Raw genomic sequence first — 20,698 nt, 5'->3', positions numbered from 1 at the left:
GCCAAGGAGAAAACTAAGGCTTAGAGAAATTACCTGACTTGCCCAAGGTCATGAAGTTAGAAGCAATAAAGTATGAACCAGCATATTTTTTTTCTGATTTCTAATTCAGTGCTCTTAATATAATTCCATGATTTCGGTTGTTAACATCTAACTTAATGAAAATCACTAACTAGTCTTCTGTTACACAGTATTAGGGATAATGTGTAGTATGTTTTGAATAAATCATATATTTAGCAACTTAACTGTCATTTTCTTTTCTCTATGTCTGTTCCTGTGTATGGCATAGGAGATGGTGATGACGACGACAGAAGCTTTATGAATTTATTCCATCTTGTGCAGGCTCAGGCTAGCTTCCATAAAGAGGTCCTGTATTTGACCATGAATGTTCTCTCTTCTTAAATACTCAGAAATCTTTGCATTTAGAGAATACCTCACTGAACTAATGATTAGAAGAGTGTTGCTTTTCCACACTCAAAGAATAGCATCCTTGGGACTTTTTATCACCTAAGTAACCTAAGAATTTAAAAGCTGCATAAAACTCTAGAAGCAACTGCTTAAATCATTATTAATATAAAAATTACAGGCAAACCCAGCCTGTATTGAGATTTCTCTAGAAAATAAGCTGTGCCTCTCAAACTAAATGGAACATTAGTGCTAAAAATTCCAGGGCCAGCTAACCCATATATGTGGATCCTCAAAGCAAGAGAAAATTCTGTTACATAATTAGAGCAGACCCAAATAGTGTGTCTGTGTTCACTTTGCTTAGATTGTATAGACATAGCCTAGAATGTTTTATGAAGATTTGCAGTATGATGTTTTGGGTTGTGCAGATATAAATCATATTTTTTTTTACCACCTTTTTGCGTATGATTACAGAGAACATTCGAGAAACTTCCCTGGTGGCTCAGAGGTTAAAGCGTCTGCCTCCAATGTGGGAGACCCAGGTTCAATCCCTGGATTGGGAAGATCCCCTGGAGAAGGAAATGGCAACCTACTCCAGTATTCTTGCCTGGAGAATCCCATGGATAGAGGAGCCTGGTAGGCTATAGTCCACTGGATCGCAAAGAGTCGGACACGACTGAGGGACTTCACTTTCATTTTCACAGAGAACATTGTGTTTGTTCAAGTTTTTATGGATCAAAAAGCAAAGGAAGTATGTTTTTGTGTATATACAGATTCATACATATATGTGTATATATACGTGTGTATGTATATATATATGCATAGCACATACACACACATGTGCAAACACACATATATGTCCTTCTTTAAGACAAATAATCTAAAAATGTCTATAAATAGAGGATGGTATATATTATCTTAACACAATCAAATCATCTTTTATTCTTTCCTGGGGATTTGAGTAAAATGTTGCAAGTAAGGGAAAATATAAAGTGAGAGAAAGTAGCTATTCTGCTCCTAAAGCTTTTCTCCTTATTTTAAATAATAGGACTTGATGGTTCCAGCATGAATGGTTCCAGCAATCCATGAGAGAGTGAGGTTTATCTTCACTCAAGTAAATGGATTCCAAGAAGCTCCAGGACTATTTCAGTTTGACTAGTATCTGCAACCATCACTCTTACTATTAAAATAGAAAAAATAGTGCCCAATGAGCTGAAATAATGCTGGAGCCCTCCTGGATCTCCCATTTTCTTCTCCTTGGGTTTGATCACTTTACTTCTGCTGAAGATACACCCTTTCCCACTGGACTTCTCAGAGGCTGACTTTCTTTTCCTGAGCCCTTGACGTTTTAAATCATCTCTGGAGCTGATGAAGGAAAGAAAAACTAGAAGATATGGAAATTACCCACAGAATTGGGATAGAAATTGTGGGAAATTCTCAAGTTCGACAAAGAGGGTTAAGAGATTTAATAGGGTTGAGAATGAGTGAAAATTGTGGAGAAAATATGAATTGTAACAAGATTTTACTACACTTTGATAGCAAAAAGACTTACCTTTATTTTGAGGGGTCAGAAATTAACTGCCTTTCTTTGATGGATTGTCCAACTAATTCCATCAGTAGCAGGACTTTTTTTCTCCAGAGTCTAGTATTTGTATATTTATGCACAAAGTTCTTTCTTTTATCCTGATTTCATTTTCTTATTTTCAATTTAAGGATTCACCCACAGTTAAATTATAAGGATTAAAAGTTGTCAGATACCAGAATACAAAAATAACACTTTAATTAGTTTTTCCCCCCTTTTCTCACTCTTTTTTCCATACGTGCTTTGGAAACCCTAATCCATTTCTTAATCAAAACATTGGTGATTCCAAATTGAGAATATTAGATTATATGGGGGAAAAAATAAACATTTTTTAAGGTAAAAATTTTCATATAAATAGTGAATATTTTAAATATTTCCTAGATGGATGTTAAGTTCATTGCCTTAGAGAAAGAAATTTAACATTGTGAAATTGCTTTGATTTCTTGAATTACCAAGTCTCCACACCAGTTATTTTCAGCATGTTTACAAAAGAATAATGGCTTAATTTAAAACATTTTTTTAATCTGGATTGTGAATTGTGTTACACACTTCACCTGACATGATTGCTGCAGCAAATTTTTTTTACTCACATTATTTTGTTATTCTTAATAATTGTGAGATTATTATCTCATCCTCCCCAGAAATTTGGAACATAAGAAAATCTGATTCATTCTTTGGATACAGTAAATAAATGATATCATCTTGTTACCAATAAAAAGTAGACTGATAAATTCTTCATTTGATTATTAATAGATATAGATAATCTTTGAGACCAAAATTGCAGTTTCCTCAACTTGGCAGTTTTTTTGCTGAATATATTTGTCATCAGGAATGAAATGTGATATCAAATTTTAAAGTGGGAAATTAACTTTCAAAAGTATGTATTATTATCGATAGTATTGATGGTTAAGTGATGGTAGAGGCAGTCATATCACTATAGAAAGGGAGCATTTGCAAAATGAATAGCCTAAAAACAGTGGGGGGCTGTCTGTCCACTTCTAACCCACTCTAGAACAGTCATGATAAAATAATGATGTAAATTGTCAACAGGTCAGATAATTTATCCTGTACCTCTTTCTAAACTACGAGATTAACCTGGGTTTCTAGCTTTTTCCTCTTTTGATAATGATTTCCTCAGTCTCTTTTGAGCTTGATTTATAGGATGGTTTTTATTTCCACTAGAAGACAAACTTAACAAAACATCATCATATTTATCTTTACTATTGTTTCTAAACACAGACATCACACCACAATAACACTAATAACAATCTAATGACACATTTTCTTAGAGACTAAAGTTTCTATCTTGTGAGAAATACTCTGTGCCTTATGAAACTATAGAACTTTTATCATTAATACTTTTTTAGATAATTCCTTCGCATGCTGTGCTGACCCCTCAACTTTATCATCTTCACAATGTAGTACATACTGTACTTGGAAAGCCACTCAGGAAGCTCAAGCAACGGTTCTGTCAGGTGGCTCTCCATAACAAGAACAACTCGCACCTGATTTCATACTTTATCCATCCCTTCATGGCTTAGTTGGTGCTTCCAGTTCTTCTGTTAATAACAAGATCTTTTATTGCCAGGATAATTATTCACCCTTGGAGATTAGAACAAGCATGGGGTGCCCAGTAAAAGGTGTAACTGGAAAAACCACATTATGTCAATAAAAAGCAAACCTGAGCCTCTTTGTGCACTGATTACTCAAGAGTTAATTGCCTAAGTGAATACTACTCAATTATATGATTACATGGAGAAGGCAATGGCACTCCACTCCAGTACTCTTGCCTGGAAAATCCCATGGGTGGAGGGGCCTGGAAGGCTGCAGTCCATGGGGTCACTGAGGGTCGGACACGACTGAGCGACTTCACTTTCACTTTTCACTTTAATGCATTGGAGAAGGAAATAGCAACCCACTCCAGTGTTCTTGCCTGGAGAATCCCAGGGACGGCAGAGCCTGGTGTGCTGCCGTCTCTGGGGTCACACAGAGTCAGACACGACTGAAGTGACTTAGCAGCAGCAGCAGCATATGATTACAGATTTGCATGTCAATACTGTAAAGGATAAAAGCACAATTTTCCCACGAAAACTTGTTTTGTTATTTGATACCATACTAGCATTAGGACTCCTTTACCAGTTCCACTAGCAGGCAGCTCTGAAAGCTGTACGAGATCAGGTGATGGACATATGCTCCTTGGCTTATTGAGACATCACTATATAGGAAAGGTGACCCGACAGGCAGCTGTATTGGACAGTCTTTTCTAAAAAACGTCTTTAAAAAAAAACGTCCCAGAGGACTAGGAACACATTTTTTCCATCAAGAAAGCAAATACAACTCCAGAAAATTCCTCAAGTAACTAGACTTAAAAAAAAACAACTTAGTTTATCCCTTGAAAATTTTTTACATTTAATAAGATTAATAATTGTAGATTTTCTAAGATCACTGCTTTCTTAAAAGTGCACAAAACTGAAAAATATTCATTGTTAAAGTATTGTATTTATGGTGAACTGTCTATACATATTTGCTAAATTTTATTTATTAATGTTAATAAAATACAATTAGAAACATTTCTTGTTCAGAGTTTGTCTTTATGCAAACCACTGAGCATGTAATGCCTTAAAATTTTTTTATTTTAAAAATTAAATGTTTTAAGTTGATGTATAACATTATATAAATTACAGGTGTACAATATGATTCACTAATTTTAAAGATTATACTCCATATATAGTTATTATAAAATATTTGTTATGTAATTCCTTTAAATTATTTCATGTGGAAGAACTTATTTTTATTTAAGTTGTTAATTATAGCTCTACCATGATCAAAAAACTAAGTGTCTTAATACAAAATAATGCTTCAATTAGCTATATACTATATATTTATTTATGTGTTTTATGCTTAACATTTTAGTGTATAAATTCATTTATTAGCAACAACTCTTGAATAATAAATCTATAAGCAGAACAGTATTCTATACTATTTGCTGTTTAATTCACTCCCAAGCAATTGATATTCAAATTACTGCTAAAATACTACAATTGCAGTTGTCATAGTTTAATATCAGTTTCAAACAACAAAATATGTGATTATTGTGCATTACCTGCAGTTTCCTATGATAAGCTCTTACAGTGTTTTTTAAAACAAAGAAATTCTTAAATATTTCTAAAAAATGTGTCTGCCTTAGCAGTTGTTTTTTAGTTTATAATGGAAATTGTGTCAATGATTTTTTTCTGTCTCTCGCTTTATATATGACTTTGATTTTATTTTTACTTAAAATATATGGAAGCAAAGCTAACTTAGAAAAGGCCATTCTAGGCTTAAACATTTGGTCTGTGATAAAGCCATAGCATATAGTTTACAAAGACAATTTTCCCACTTTATGCTTAAGTATTTTATTAAGGGAAATTCTCATTTCTAAAAGATAATGTAAAGTTAAAATGGTGCTTTTTAAAAATTCAGTTTCATTTATTTTTGGCTGTGCTGGGTCTTGGTTCCTAAGTGGGCTTTTTCTCTAGTTGCAGCGCGCAAGGGACCACACTTTGTTGCAGTGCACAGGCTTCTCCCCGCGGTGGCTTCTCCCCGCGGTGGCTTCTCCCCGCGGTGGCTTCTCCCCGCGGTGGCTTCTCTGTTGTGGAGCACGGGCTTTATGGTGTAAGGGCCTCAGTAGTTGCAGTGCGTCGGCTCAGTAGTTGTGGTTCCCAGGCTCCAGAGCACAGGCTCAATAGTTGAGGCGCATAAGCCCAGTTGCTCCTTGGCATGTGGGATCTTCTCGGACCAGGGATCAAACCCATGTCTCTTGCACTGGCAGGCAGATTCTTTACCTCTGAGCCCCCAGGGAAGCCCTAAAGTGATACTTTTAAGGGATTTTAAAGTTTGAACTATGCTAATTTAAGCCTTTTAAAAGAAAACAAATTTTCTGAGATTTAATAGATCATGGCATGCCAAGTTTCAAACTCAGAAAGTTTGGATTGGATTTCTTATAAAAAATACCCAATGAGTTTTAGGTGGTTCCAACTTATTAATATCTTCCCATTGTTTAACTGTTTCCTAAAATATTTTCTCTTTCTCCTAACATAAAATACATTATTTTCTACCTAAACCCCTTATTTTTTTAATCAAGAAAGCAAGTATTAATATAATGATTTTTAGCCAATTAATTTTATGCCAATTTTATACCAATTAATTTTTTAAGTTATCTGCATTATTTAGAGATATTTTTACTACATTGATATGTAGTAAATATTCAACCCCATTTTTATAGGATATGATTGCCCTATGGCCCAGATTTATAAGATCTAAAGAAAACTTTATTTTACAAAAGTAATTTTTGCAGTGTTTTATTATTTTAGGATGACAATACACAAATAATTTAGATGTGAAATTTAGAAAACTTTTACCGAAATGAGCACAGGAAAACTCGTTATAAACTGACATAGCATGGATATGGGCACAAAGTCATAAAATTTCTTCCAAAATGTAATTATTTTTTAAAACCATTATATTTTGCAAGTTATTGAAAATATGATCTGTCTTTATATTGTGCCCAGTATCACTGGTGTATAACTGAAATAGGCTGACTGTTTTCACTGCTTTGATTAGTCATATCAACTTTGTATGGCCTTCCCAGGTGGCCCTCGTGGTAAAGAACCTGCCTGCCAATGCAGGAGACATAAGAGACGCGGGTTTGATCCCTGAGTTGGGAAGACCCCTGGAGGAGGGCATGGCAACCCACTCCAGTATTCTTGCCTGGAGAATCCCCGCAGACAGAGGAGTCTGGCGGGTTATAGCCCATAGGGTTGCAAGGATTCTGACACAACTGAAACGATATGGATACAGACTGAAGAGCCTTGACCTCATAAAAGACTTAAGAGGGAGCCTGTTTAGAGACTATATATATACCATGAAGATCTGCATTACCATAATTAACTGTGTAATTTGGACCACTCCAAAATATTGACACTTGCCCTGCTTACCTAGGAAAGGACCTAGAGCTGATCTCTTGACGTGAAGTACAAAGTTTAGTTTGAAACACAGGTTATGCCAGAGTTGGAGGAACGTTTTAGTGGGAAATGTTACATCAAAGACTCCAGATAACTGAAGATCATCCCTGAATATATTAATGTTCAGAGCCATTCTTCTCCCATTAGTATATCTCTCAGCTTACCTCATTTTGCTACATACCACCCCATATGGTACTTGTTAATATTCCTTAAACAGCTTAGGCAAATTATTGCTGATATATGTTTGGAGTAAATAAATATTTTCATTTTCTCCTCACAATGTGGCTGTTGGTACCCCAAAAAAGTTTTGCAGGTGAGTTTTCATTATAAAATGTCATTTGGGGAGAGCAGAAAAGTGGACTCCTGGTAAACTATAAAAGAGTTTGTTTTGTGGGAATTCTGTTCTTAAAGATGGAATTCCCATCCTAGAATTATAGGATTTTGAAATGGAAAAGCTCATAAACGATTTTCCAGTCCAACTATTTCTTTTATCAGAATAATCTGAAGCCCAAAGGTTAAGTGGGCTTCCCTGGTGGCTCAGCTGGTAAAGAATCTGTCGGCAATTTGGGAGACCTGGGCTCAGTCTCTGGGCTGGGAAGATCCCCTGCAGAAGGGAATGGCTACCCACTCCAGTATTCTGGCCTAGACTGTATACTCCATGAGGTTGCAAAGAGTCAGACACTGAGCGACTTTGACTTTCAAAGGTTAAGTGACTTATTGAAGATCAAATAATTTGTTGCCTAGACAAGTTCCTAGAACGATGTTTTTTCTTGGCCAGATGTTGTGACGTATATTATACTTCCTCAATTTTCTTTTAAAACATGGAAATTGAACATAATGTTATAAATAAAACTATTAGGCTAATCTCTCTTCTTGTTTATTTATAAGCCAGAAAGAAAAATCAAATGTAGAACAATCATGACAGATTTTTCAAAGAAATAGATACCACAGATTTGGAGCCCAACTCTACTCTGGACCCTCAAATATATGGTTTCTTCAACTCTACTTGGACAGAGAAATGTTGAAAGATTTTTGCTTTTGTTTTTTTAGAAAGAGAACATTTGGCAATACAAAAAGGAAACAAACACATTTATTTGAGGGTAAGAGAGAAGTTTTTCCCAAATAACAGTGTAGCCATTTTGTTTCAATAATTTATAATTCAGGTATGCAGAAAGAATGAGGACTGTATTACTGTTGCTCTCTTTAAATGAGAAGCTGGAGCCCAAGGGGCATGGAGTGGGGAAGATAAATCTTAGAAACTCAAACGACAAGTTCCTTCTACAGATTGAGACACGGAAACCACACAAACCCAGATTGTGCAATCTTTAAAGACAGTGAGTGATAAAGCAACTACTTCATAAATGAAGATAGACAACATGCTCTTGGACTTACAAGGGAACACCCTTCATGTGAGCAAGAAAAGAACATCATTTAGCTTAATATGAAGTTGCAATTAAGACCTAAGGGAAGGCTATCAAATAAATTTTTGAGCAGTTCTCCATGGGAACTTTAATGAGTCTACATTTTAGCTCTTTCTCAACATCCTCCATCTATAGCTTAAATGCACATTGCAGTTGCCAGCCATGCCCGTGAATTCCTGATGTCCCAGCCGAGTGCTTCTGCCTCTGAACTCTAAAGAGTCCCTTGCTTGACAGGGGTTAACCATATCCGGAATGCTTTAGAAGAGGTCTGCTGGGCAGCAGGATTTCTGTTGATAAGAGGCCTCTTGTTGGACTGGAATCCAGGAGCTGTGGGAAACCCAGAAAAAGCAAGGCTCAGATGGGAATACGAAGGTATCAGCTCCTGACACTGGGAGTTCCTCTCTCGGCCAAGCCCCACAGTAGGGGAAGAATTGACATCTCCCCTAAATCCCACTCCCAAGTAAATTTCATTTGGTATCTCATCCTCAAGTTAGAATGAGTTACTAGTTAATTAATGCAATTATGCCAGCATAATTGTAAGCCACTCTACTGACATATAAAGATGTTTTTAACCTTTAATTACCAGGATAAAATGGACAAAGTGGAGTTTGAGCACCTAACTTGAAGAAAAAACTAGGAAATAATAGTCCCTCCCACCATGCACACCACTCCCAACCCATTCTACCTAAAAATCCTTTGATTATGGGCTTTATTTTCATTTTAAAAATCATTATTTTAAATTATGTCTCAAAGAAAGAAGTTGGCATTTCTTATTCTTTTCAGAGTGGTCTGGGAAATGCTACATCAATTCGTCTGAGAAAAAAAAAATAGGAAAACAAGATCCCTTGTAATTTTGTTTTTGAATCAATACCCGAAATAATGACCAGAAGCAAAAATCTACCGGTGCGTCAGCAAGCAGGATGCTCGGCCAGTCAGCTTCATCCTTCCCCCCTGATCTGCGGGCTCCACGCCGCCGTTTCGGGTCCCTAGAGCAGATAGATAATGTAGGACAGAATGACCAGGCCTATGATGGCAAAGAACATCAGGATGAAAATATCCAGCATTGTGGAGTCCTTGGCCGAGGACGCCTCCGGATTCCGGGGAAATGTGAGCACGAAGACTGCAGCCAGTGGAGAGAAATGGCTCCCCCTTCCCTCTACAGCTTAGCCTTCCTTTCCCCCTCCCCCTCCCAGGGCTAGAGACTAAGGGATACTGCGGCTCCATCAGCAGCTTACTATCCGCCCCCGCGCCCCCTTCCTTCGCCAACCAATCAGAAAGCTCGGGAGCGGGTAACCAAGGAACTGCTGGATTTAGACCAGGCAGAAATGGAGAGGCTCAATTTCTCCCCAGGAATCCAATCCTACCCTTTGTATCTAAATGGAGTCTGAATATTATGGAAGTAGGGAAGAGATCTGACCTGTATCCAGGTGCCCAAGGAATGATATCTCCTGAGTGCTTTTCTTCTCACTCTTTCCTCTCATGAATCCTTGGCAAAGGAATTCAAAATGATGGTTGGGGGCTGGGCGGGCCATTGGCACGTGGTAGAGTCAGGTTATGGAGGGACAAGGACAAAGGTCTCACGTGTGTTTCAGATGGCATCCCAGAGGGATGGAGCTGAGACTTAACGGGATTCCTATATTGTGTCAGATATTGCACGTGGTGTAATTTCAACCTCCCTGCAAGTCTTTTATAGATGAGGCTCAGAGATGATCAGTAACCTGCCTAATGTTTCATTGGAAAGGCCAGAGACCAATTCAAAACTAGGCTTGTCCACTCCGGAATCCACATTCTTCTCTCGCCCCAGACCGGCCCACCCTGTTAATCTGAAATCCCCTCCCAGGCCCACCTGGGCTTCTCAGCTTGCAACATTTTGCACTGCTGCTGTTGCTAAGTCATTTCAGTCGTGTTCGACTCTGGGCGACCCCATAGACGGCTGCCCACCAGGCTCCCCCACCCCTGGGATTCTCCAGGCAAGAACACTGGAGTGGGTTGCCATTTCCTTCTCCAGTGCATGAAAGTGAAAAGTGAAAGTGAAGTCGCTCAGTCGTGTCCAACTCTTAGCAACCCCATGGACTGCAGCCTACCAGGCTCCTCCATCCATGGGATTTTCCAGGCAAGAGTACTGGAGTGGGGTGCCATTGCCTTCTCCGAACATTTTGCACAGATCCTTCCTATTACAGTGTGAGCATCAGAGGCCTCTCCTCCAACCATTCCTTATCTCTTTGTGGTCATTTCCCACATCCTTATCCTCTCTTATATCCTCTTCAGTGCTCATTGCAGTGTTATACCCAGAGAGGGCACTACAGAACTCTGGGTCAGGCCCATCCATGCGCAGTTAAGTGTTTAGAAATGCAATTCAAGTGACTTTTATTTTTTTTTATTGAAGTAGAGTTGATTCACAATTTTGTGTTAATTTCTGCCGTACAGCAAAGTGATTCAGTTGTGCATATATACCTTTTTCATATATTTCAAGTTGCTTTTTCTGAGGGGAAAGGAGAATTGATATTTCATAGTTTAAGCTGGGTGGTGGGTAGTTATGCCTTCTTGTTTTTATTATGCCTTTTGCCTGATTTCCTATTAAATTAAAAAACAAAAGCAAATTCCCTGTGACACCTCTGGCCTAGTGTCCTTGGCTCCACGCTAACTAGCTCCTTTGAGGGGCACAGGACCAGGGCAGCAGCAGCTGCTTCGTCATGCTAAGCCTCAGGAACTCAGGCTGCTTTAGAAGGGAGTCAGGAAACTGCTCGCGTAGGTTCGCACAGGGAGGCAGGGCAAGAGTGTCTTATGAGTTGGGAGTGGAGACTTGGCACTGGTTCCCTCCCAAGCAGACTGTCCCGAAAAGGGGAATGAATGAAGCCTCCTGGGGAGAGGGGGCTACAGCTCTGCAGCAAACAGGAGGCAGGCCAATGGAGGCAAGATTTGCCAACTCATTGCCTGCTACGGGGGACACATTAAGCCTCCCGTGGTGTCAGAGGGGGAGCAGGTGTCAGTACCATCTGTAATTATCCCACCCAGCGCTGCTCAGCTGCTCGGAGCAGCCGTGTCATCTGATCACAAAGACTCTCACTTTGGGGAAAGCCCTTTTCCTCTCCACCCTGCTGCTATCCTGAAGCCAGGGGAAGCCTGAATTCTGTGCCCAGAGTGAAGAACGCCCCTCTCCACAAGGCCACAGCACGAGGTTGACTGGTGGCCCCAAGCTGCGGACAAAGGATCTGGATTCCTTCTCTGCCACCTTCTTTTCCCAACCCAGCAGAAAAGGGGAGGCGGGCTGCCTGACCTGGTCAAAGTTCAGACCCAATGCACCTGGAGCAAAGAACTGAGCCTGGGAGATACAAGTGTGTGGGTGCAGGGCTCCTGTCAAGGTCATGGCAGGAGGCCAGGAGCATCACACTGGGGTCCTAAGACCTCCGGCCCAGCCACTAGCTGGTGTGACTCCCACCAAACCACTGCCTTTCTGGGCTTCAGGAAACCCCATCTGTAAGATGGATATCAAGCAGTTACTTCTTTCATAGGGCTGTTCATAAAGTCAAAGGGGGATAAAAGTGTGTCTAAAATGCCCCTAAGGAGACAGGACACACACACACACCACCTCAGGACCAGAGAGAGCAAGCCAAGTCCGCAGGTAAAAATTATACTTTTATTTGAGTCACCAGGAGAAAGATTCACTTGTGGTCCAAGTCAAATGTTCAGAATCATTAACAGGCCAGAAAGATTTGATCCCAAGCACAAGCCCACGAGGGAGGGGACCAAAACAGACCAAGAAAAGACGACCACCCCATATAAAAAGATGAACGGACGGCTTCACACACACACACACACACGCACGCACACACACACACAGATGAAATGTTTGGACAGAGGCAAATTTCACGTGATCATTTCTATTTCTTTTTAAATACAGGTTTGTGGGGTGGTATTTTTTTTTTCCAGCTATTAAAAAAAAAAAAAGGCCCCAAAGTGCATATGTAAGGGGGAAAAGGCAGAAATTAAGCAATAAAGTAGTTTTTCCCTGGAGGGACATGAGGAAGAAAACAGGAAGTGATATTGAGAGAATTCACTTTTCTCACCATTGGGCTCCTTGCATTTTATTATTGGTCCACTAAAGTTATATTCACATTCTAGCCTTGTTGCATCTTCTTTCCTGGGATTAGATTGGCTAAAAACAAAAAACAACCCTCTGTGAACTGTAGGACAAGACCAGGGACTCGGCCCAGCCCTCAGGTTCTGCGCTCTGCTGGGGATGGATGATTCTGGAAGGGAATAAGGACTCTCAGCAGCCCCTAGGTCCCTCAGCACCAGTGTGAATAGTCCCTCCTCTCTCTGGGGGTGTGTGAGAAAAGGTCCCCTATTTTTAGGATGGAAGGAACCAAGGGCTGGCAGCAAGATTCCAGTGGCTGGCTTGCCTTGTTTTGGAAGAAAAATTAGGCTGAACGAAAACAGGCTACTTCTTGCTCCCCAGCCCTCCTCCCAGCCTCTCACTTCCCTGCCAACCACAGGTTCTCCAACAGGATATGTCTCTCTGACCTTTGGTCCCAGAATCCACATTGTGCTTTGAGATTAAGAGGAAACAGAACGGACTAGTGCCTGCCCACGGCTCCCAAAATTGTTCCTTCTCTGCTTCCCTCATCCCCCACACTGCCCAATATAAGACTCTCCACCCGCCCTCACCATGGCTGTGGCCAAGGAGGGAAAAGGATCGGTCAGGCAGGGGCTCAAGCCTCTGATCAGGGGTAAATATTCCCAAGTCAACTCACAAGCAGTGAGGACTAGGTGTTAAACATGCCTGCAGGCCCCTCCCTCTCCTGCAAGGCACAAGGATGCAAAGGTGTCAACCGTAGGGCCTGAGTCAGTGGATGAAGGGGGAGACCCAGGTGACAGGAAAGCCCAGAGATGCATAAAATCAGGCAAGGGTGGTCACAGCCACCCAAGAGTGAAGAAGGGACTTGGAGATAGCACCATCTTTCCCTTCCTCAACCCGGGTCTGCGCTTCCAGTTTTGTAAGCCCTGGGACCCTCTCCCTTTACTTCAGGGAGGCTTTAGGTAGACGAGCGAGCTGGGGGCAGGGGAGGGGGTGGGAGGGCAGGAAGAGGGGGGAACACAGCGTAGGTGACACAGGTCCCCCGGCCCCTATTCTATAGCCCAAGACACAGAGATGGGGGAAGGTATCTGCCTGGAGTCATGAAGTCTCTCCTCTCCCCCTTCCACCAGCAAGCTACAGGCCCCATTATCAGCCCCCACCAAGTACACACCCCCTCCTCACTTCTGCACTTTGGAAAGGGGGGGTGGTGGGCCTCCTCCATTCAGGGAGAGAAGGAAAGGAAGGATTCTCATTCCAAAGAAAACATAAGGAACTTCTCGCCCTCAAGGACCTCCCCTCTGTGCACCCTCCTGAAAGCCCACACCCTGCCCGCTTCTCTCACGCTCGCACTCACACTCGCCTGTCACAGACATCTGCAGACACCCACTCCTTCCCCCTCGAGGAAGTTGTGGAGATACAGAGCGGGCTATGGCTTCGCCCAGTCCAGTCCCCCTGGGGTCAGATCAGGTGGTGTGGGGTGGCCGGAGGCCATGGAAGGCCCCAAGCTGCCTTCCCAGGAGGAGCGGCCCGTCTAACCAGGTCTCAGGGGCTGGGCTGCACAGCCGAGAGGCCTGAGGCTTCCTTGCCCCATCTTTCAGGAGGAGGCAAGCCAGGGACCCCGGAGACTCAGTGGGAGGGAGAGAAAAGGGCTGCAAAGAGAACACCCCATTCCCCTCTTTCCTGCAGCTGTCCCTAAAGCAGAAAGGTGAGACCCGGACCCAAGCTGAGCGTCCAGCTCCTCGTCCACACCAGGCCCAGGTGAGCAGGAGAGTGAAATCACAGTGTGAAAAGGAACCATGTGGGGGAGGATGAATGAATTCCAAAGCAGGCACTCTACCCGCCTCTGTCAACCTTGAGCGGGAGAGGGTGGTGAGGGGACCTCTTGGAGGGCCGGCAGCCCCATCTTTGAGAAGCAGAGACAGAGCCCATCTCACTGGCACAACAGGAGCACCCTCCCCACCCCCATCCCTATCCCAGGGCACGGGCAGCAGGGTCCCACTCCTGGGAATGTGTGGAGCCCCTCCTCTGGGAGTCCTGGGGCTCACCCCAGTCCTGGAATGTTTGGATGTCGGAGGAGGTGGGTAGGAGGGGCTGAGGGGGCAGAAAAGAGAGAAGGCAGAGGCCTGGGAGCCAAAGGGTCACCCACCCAGACCATCCCCACAGGCCTTGGCCTCCCACAGAGCGGTTCACACGTGTTCCATCCAGAGAGAAAACCAAGAAGTTGGTCAAGGGGAAAACCTGCCAGAAGGGGCGCCGCGAAAATGGCAGAACAAGGCTTCGGTTGGCAAAAGAAGCTGGAAGAGGGGGAGGATAAACAAGCTGTCGCAGAATTTAAAAAACAGAGACACCGAAGGGTGGACAGGTCACGCCCAGGACAGACGCGATGCTGTGGAATGCACTGAAGACGGATGGGGCGGGCGGTGCCCGGAGGGCTCAGATGGCCTCCACGTAGTTGGCTGGCAGCATCCCCGTGTCACCGGTGCGCTCCACGGTCCCGTACATCCAGCCGTCGTCGATCTGCTGCACGTTGACAATGGTGTCCCCATCTTGGAAGGAGACCTCGTCCTCGTCGGCAGCACTGTAGTCGTACACAGCACGGTACCGCTTCTGCAGGGGTGGGGGCGCGGTCAGTCAGGGGTGCCTACCTCTCTGGGACCCCAGAGCAGAGGGGACCAGGAGCTGGGAGACAAGGACGGGCTAGGCTCTGCCTCAAGTTTTCTCACCTCTGTGTCATACTTTCTGAGAGCGATCACCTTATTAACAATGCACCTGGCACCTCCTAAGGGCCAGACACAAACAGGGATGGAGGTTACAGGACCTCCACCCTGTCCCTTGGAACTGGAATACAGTACTGTCCAGTGGACACCATGCTGGGTTGAGTTTAAAAGGATGACTTGGAAAAAAAAAATAAATAATAAATAAATAAATAAAAGGATGACTTGCCCTGCGTGCTATTATCTGTATTATTATAAACACCAGTCTTTCTTGGTTTTTTTGAAGCTGTTGATGAATTTGGTTCTTAAGTTCAGGATAAAGACCAACTCCTGGGAGAAAAAACTCCAGGTGATACAAGAAGTACCTGTCAGATCCCACCTTCCAACCTCAGCCAAAGTCTCCTGTTTAAACCCCAGCTCTAGGCAATGTCCAATAAAAACACATGAAATCCAACTGTAATCTTGGAAGCAGGCAAGATTCTAATGTCCTCTGACTATCACTGCCCTTGACACTGACTTGTCTCTGGGAGTCAGCTTAGCCTTTAGGGTCCCCCAGGCCAGGTTCTGGGATCCGTTTGGGTCCAGGGCTGGATGAATCCATTAGAAATCTCCAGGATCTGCCCCACCACCCCACCCCACCTCCAAGACCCTGTTGAGACCTTCTGTTTCCGTTCCCCTGGTCTGCCTCCTCCCATTGTTCATCTGTTGTGATCTCAGGGGGAACTTCCCAAAATGCAAACCTGATGAGGTTACTTCCTGGCTGTAAACCCTTCAGAGGCCCCCTATCCTATTTAGCACAAAACTTCCAATCCCCCCCCCCAACCCAGCAGAAACCAGCTTCATCAGCCCTGAAGACTATGGAATGAGATCACAACCCTCCAGGCTTCTTATCCTGCTTTCCAGATGAGGAAATACAGGTTCCGAGAAAGTAACTTAATTCCTGCAGGATTGATTCATAACCTCTCCCAATCCAATGCTCTTCATGTACGACTTTTATAACCAGAAGAATAAATATTAGAAACCACACATACACACAAAAAAAGAGGTCACAACCCTCATGGAATGACTGAAGTGACCTCAGTCCTTGTCGCCAACTGTGCCTTTAATCTCTTGGGCCAAGTCACCACCATCTGCACCTGCATCCCGTAACAGCCGCCCAGCTCACCTCCCTGCTTCCCCCCTCAGCTTTTTATTGCTGCTTCTCAACACAGCTGCTGAAGCCAGCTTTGAAAACACAAGTCAAAGCCCTTACTCTGCACAGCTTGCCAGTCATGATGGCCTCCTGGCAGCCTGAAAGTCCAAGTGTTAGTCGCTCCGTCATGTCCGACTCTTTGCGACCTCAGGGACCGGAGCGTGCCAGGCTCCTCTGTTCACGGAATTCTCCAGGCAAGAATACTGGAGTGGGTAGCCACTCCCTTCCAGGGGATCCTTCCAACCCAGGCATTGAACCTAGGTCTCCTGCATTGCAGGCAGGTTTTTTACTGTCTGAGCCCCCAAGGAAGCCTGAAGCCTACGGGTCCCTGTATGATCAGACCTCATCCCTCTCCAGCCACTTGGCTTTCCTGCTGCCCTTTGAACACTCCTAGAACACTCCTGCCTCAGGGCCTTCACACGTGCTGTTCTTCTCCACCACTCATTCCTTTACTGAGCCCTTTGCTGCCCCCACCCCTTTTCTTCACGGCTTATCTATGACCTTTTGCCACATACCTACTTATCTATTCATGTTTGTCTCCCTGACTGGAATGGAAGTTCCAAGAGGGCAGAAAGGTGAACTGTTACTCAGACCACATCCCTTCTGTCCAGAACATGCTCAGTAAGTATTTGAAGCACTGACTGGTCTCTCTGGGACCTTAGCCTTCAGATGACCTCTCAGACCCACTGCTGTTCCTTCCCTCCCTTGAGCATCTGGAGCCTGAGGCCTCAGCAGGTCTCTTATCTCAGGCTACTTTATTTCTCTGAGAACTGTCTCGCCTGCGTTTTTTTCCCTAAAGGTTGTCCAACAAAACAAAACAAAAAAAAGGGTGTCCAAGAAGGGACGTCTTTTCTAAAGGGACGCCCAGGAAGCCTCCCCTAGGCTCACCCTACCTCCCCCACCTCCCTCCGCCGGGCCACTCACCCCGCCGCCGCCTGGGGCGCTGCGCTGTATGGACACCGGGGCTGCAGGCTCCTTGTAGCCACCATAGGACTGGGCTGCCGGCTGCTGCTGGGGCTGCTGGTACACTGGAAGCCAGCAGGAGGCAGGCTCAGGACCTTCCGGTCAAACTCAGACCCTCCCAGAGCCGCCCCCTTCCTCCCCGAGACCACGTTGTGTATTTCCAACCCCATGGCTTTCTCAACTCCCACTTCCCGAGGGCTTCTGTCTGTGTGCACACACGCTGCTGCCACGCCCCAGCGGCACCCTCCCCAGCACAGCAGGGGCCGGCACAGCCCTGACCCTGTTCATGCCCTGGGTAGGGACGGGACCTGGGGTGTGTGTGCATGCGTGTGTGTGTGCTCATGCCCTGGGTAGGGATGTGTGTGTGTGTGTTCATGCCCTGGGTAGGGACGGGACCTGGGGTGTGTGTGCATGCATGTGTGTGTGTTCATGCCCTGGGTAGGGACGGGACCTGGGGTGTGTACGCGTGTGCACGTGTGTGTACTCAGGCTTCCCTCTCACCTCCTCCTGTGTGTGTGTGTGTGTGTGTTCATGCCCTGGGTAGGGATGGGACCTGGTGTGTGTACATGTGTGCGCATGTGTGTACTCGAGGCTTCTCTCTCACCTCCTCCTGTGTGTGTGTTCATGCCCTGGGTAGGGGTGTGTGTGTGTGTGTGTGTGTGTGTGTGTGTGTGTGTGCACGTGCGTTCATGCCCTGGGTAGGGATGGGACCTGGGGTATGTACGCGTGTGCACATGTGTGTACTCGAGGCTTCCCTCTCACCTCCTCCTGTGTGTGTGTGTTCATGCCCTGGGTAGGGGTGTGTGTGTGTGTGTGTGTGTCCATGCCCTGGGTAGGGATGTGTGTGTGTGTGTGTGTGTGTGTGTGTGTGTGTGTGTGTGTCCATGCCCTGGGTAGGGGTGTGTGTGTGTGTGTCCATGCCCTGGGTAGGGGTGTGTGTGTGTGTTCATGCCCTGGGTAGGGATGGGACCTGGGGTGTGTACACGAGGCTTCCCTCTCACCTCCTCCTGTGTGTGTGTGTCCATGCCCTGGGTAGGGGTGTGTGTGTGTGTGTGTGTGTGTCCATGCCCTGGGTAGGGGTGTGTGTGTGTGTATGTGTGTCCATGCCCTGGGTAGGGGTGTGTGTGTGTGTGTGTGTCCATGCCCTGGGTAGGGGTGTGTGTGTGTGTCCATGCCCTGGGTAGGGGTGTGTGTGTGTGTGTGTCTCCATGCCCTGGGTAGGGGTGTGTGTGTGTGTGTCCATGCCCTGTGTGTGTGTGTCCATGCCCTGGGTAGGGGTGTGTGTGTGTGTGTGTGTCCATGCCCTGGGTAGGGGTGTGTGTGTGTATGTGTCTCCATGCCCTGGGTAGGGGTGTGTGTGTGTGTGTGTCTCCATGCCCTGGGTAGGGGTGTGTGTGTGTGTGTCCATGCCCTGTGTGTGTGTGTCCATGCCCTGGGTAGGGGTGTGTGTGTGTGTGTGTGTCCATGCCCTGGGTAGGGGTGTGTGTGTGTGTGTGTGTGTGTGTCTCCATGCCCTGGGTAGGGGTGTGTGCGTGTGTGTCCATGCCCTGTGTGTGTGTGTCCATGCCCTGGGTAGGGGTGTGTGTGTGTGTGTGTGTGTGTGTCCATGCCCTGGGTAGGGGTGTGTGTGTGTGTATGTGTCTCCATGCCCTGGGTAGGGGTGTGTGTGTGTGTGTGTGTGTGTCCATGCCCTGGGTAGGGGTGTGTGTGTGTGTATGTGTGTCCATGCCCTGGGTAGGGGTGTGTGTGTGTGTGTGCCTCCATGCCCTGGGTAGGGGTGTGTGTGCGTGTGCGTTCATGCCCTGGGTAGGGATGGGACCTGGTTGTGTGCGCGTGTGTGTACTCGAGGCTTCCCCCTCACCTCCTCCCCACCTTGCCTCAGGGTCCTCGGTCCCCACAGCCCCCCGCTCACCTGGGGTGCTGGCAGGGATGTGGTGAGGCTGCTGCTGCTCCTGGGGCCGCCGGTAGCTGCTCTCCTGGGGATCTCGGCGCTCGGGCTCCAGACCCTCACCCCCACTGGGGCCCATGCGACTCTTCTCAAACTCCTCGTGATATTTTATCTGCAGGGCCAGAAAGCACTGGGTGAAGAACCCACAGCAAACCAACCAAAGCTCCCCTTTTCCGTTGCCATTCAAGATCCTGGGACGGGAGAGACTCCTGCAGGACTCCAGGCGAAGAGAGCCAGGTCCTCAGCAGGGGTGTACCGCAACGCGCCCTCCAACAAACACTTCACCTCGCCAAGCCGGGTTTCCTCCTTACAGAGTGAGCATCAGGACCTCCCCTCAGGGGTTGCTGGAGGATGTGATGAGATGACGGATGTAAAAGGGCCATGTTAGCTAAAGTGTTAGTGCCTCAACTATGTCTGACTCTTTGCAACCCAATGGACTGTAGCCTGCCAGGCTCCTCTGTCCGTGGGATTTTCCCAGCAAGAATACTGGAGTGGGTTGCCACTCCCCTCAGAAGGGAATGAATGTAAGTGAAAGCACCAGACGAATGTAGGCAGTCCTTTTTATGTCCCTGCGGCAGAGCTGGAGCTGCCCCATTTCCACCCTGGCCCATAGCAGTGACTCTGGTTTACAGAGCATCTGCTAGGTGCCAGGCACTACGCCAGGAGTTCTGCATCACAGGCTCATTTTACCATGTCAGCACCTATACGGGGGTACAGCATAGCCCCATATAACAGACAAGGAGACTAAAGCACTACCAGCAACATGAGTAACCCATGCTCATGGAGATTTCAGAGCCTGTGTTCCTAACCAGCAGGTGATTCTGCCTCTTGTGGGCATGACCGCATAAAGCTCCGCTGAGGACCCCAGCTTGTAGGACAAGAAAAGCCTGGCCCTCTCCGAGGGTATGTCAGTATCTGGAAGATGAGTTCCTTCTCTCCTCAGGTTAAAAAATGGGCAAAAAGAGACCTGAAGAAGCCACACACCCCAGGTCTTCACCAAGGACCACCAGGACCCAGAATTGTGTTCTTAAAGTCTGGTCTTCAGACTATCTGCTAAACGCAGGTTCCAGGACCTTCCATAGAATCTACAATTTTCAGGGCTCGGGTTTTGGAATATGCACCTTTATTCTTTTTTTTTTTTGGAGGGAATATGCACTTCTAAGGGGCTTCCCAGGTGGTGCTAGTGGTAAAGAACCCACCTGCTAACGCAGGAGACATGGTTCGATCCCTGGGTTGGGAAGATCCCCTGGAGGATGGCATGGCAACCCACTCCAGTATTCTTGCCTGGAGAAATCCCACAGACAGAGGAGCCTAGCGGGCTACAGTGCATAGGGTAGGTATATGATCCATAGCACAGAGAGTCAGACATGACTGAAGTGGCTTAGCACGCACAGA

At 45.7% G+C, this 20,698-nt stretch overlaps 2 protein-coding genes across 5 annotated transcripts in view; one reads left to right on the top strand and one right to left on the bottom strand.

Moving 5' to 3' along the window:
• The window catches only part of FBXO47 (F-box protein 47), a 28,257-nt gene extending 23,703 nt beyond the window's left edge, over positions 1 to 4,554 (top strand). Inside the window, exons 11-12 of one of the 3 annotated variants that reach the window (XR_009595578.1) lie at positions 287 to 1,153; positions 1,451 to 4,554. Coding sequence is in view for 2 of the 3 variants with exons in the window: in XM_004012832.6 (XP_004012881.1) it covers positions 287 to 399 (113 nt within the window). In the remaining variant the exon portion in view is untranslated. Of the gene's footprint in view, positions 1 to 286 lie in introns of all 3 variants that reach the window. The other 2 variants (XM_060395571.1, XM_004012832.6) reach the window with 2 other exon arrangements.
• A 7,469-nt stretch (positions 4,555 to 12,023) lies between these two features.
• Positions 12,024 to 20,698, bottom strand: part of LASP1 (LIM and SH3 protein 1) — a 41,258-nt gene continuing 32,583 nt past the window's right edge. For both annotated transcript variants that reach the window (XM_004012830.6, XM_004012831.4), the window contains 3 exons: positions 19,268 to 19,415; positions 17,317 to 17,420; positions 12,024 to 15,093 (listed from right to left, as the gene is read on the bottom strand). In XM_004012830.6, coding sequence (XP_004012879.1) covers positions 14,920 to 15,093; positions 17,317 to 17,420; positions 19,268 to 19,415 — 426 coding nt within the window. In that variant the 3' untranslated portion in view covers positions 12,024 to 14,919. The remainder of the gene's footprint in view (positions 15,094 to 17,316; positions 17,421 to 19,267; positions 19,416 to 20,698) is intronic.

Source organism: Ovis aries, chromosome 11, assembly GCF_016772045.2.
Source record: "Ovis aries strain OAR_USU_Benz2616 breed Rambouillet chromosome 11, ARS-UI_Ramb_v3.0, whole genome shotgun sequence".
NCBI lineage: Eukaryota > Metazoa > Chordata > Mammalia > Artiodactyla > Bovidae > Ovis > Ovis aries.
The sequence above is the reverse complement of the archived record's forward strand: the minus strand, read 5'-3'. Positions and strand labels throughout refer to the sequence as shown.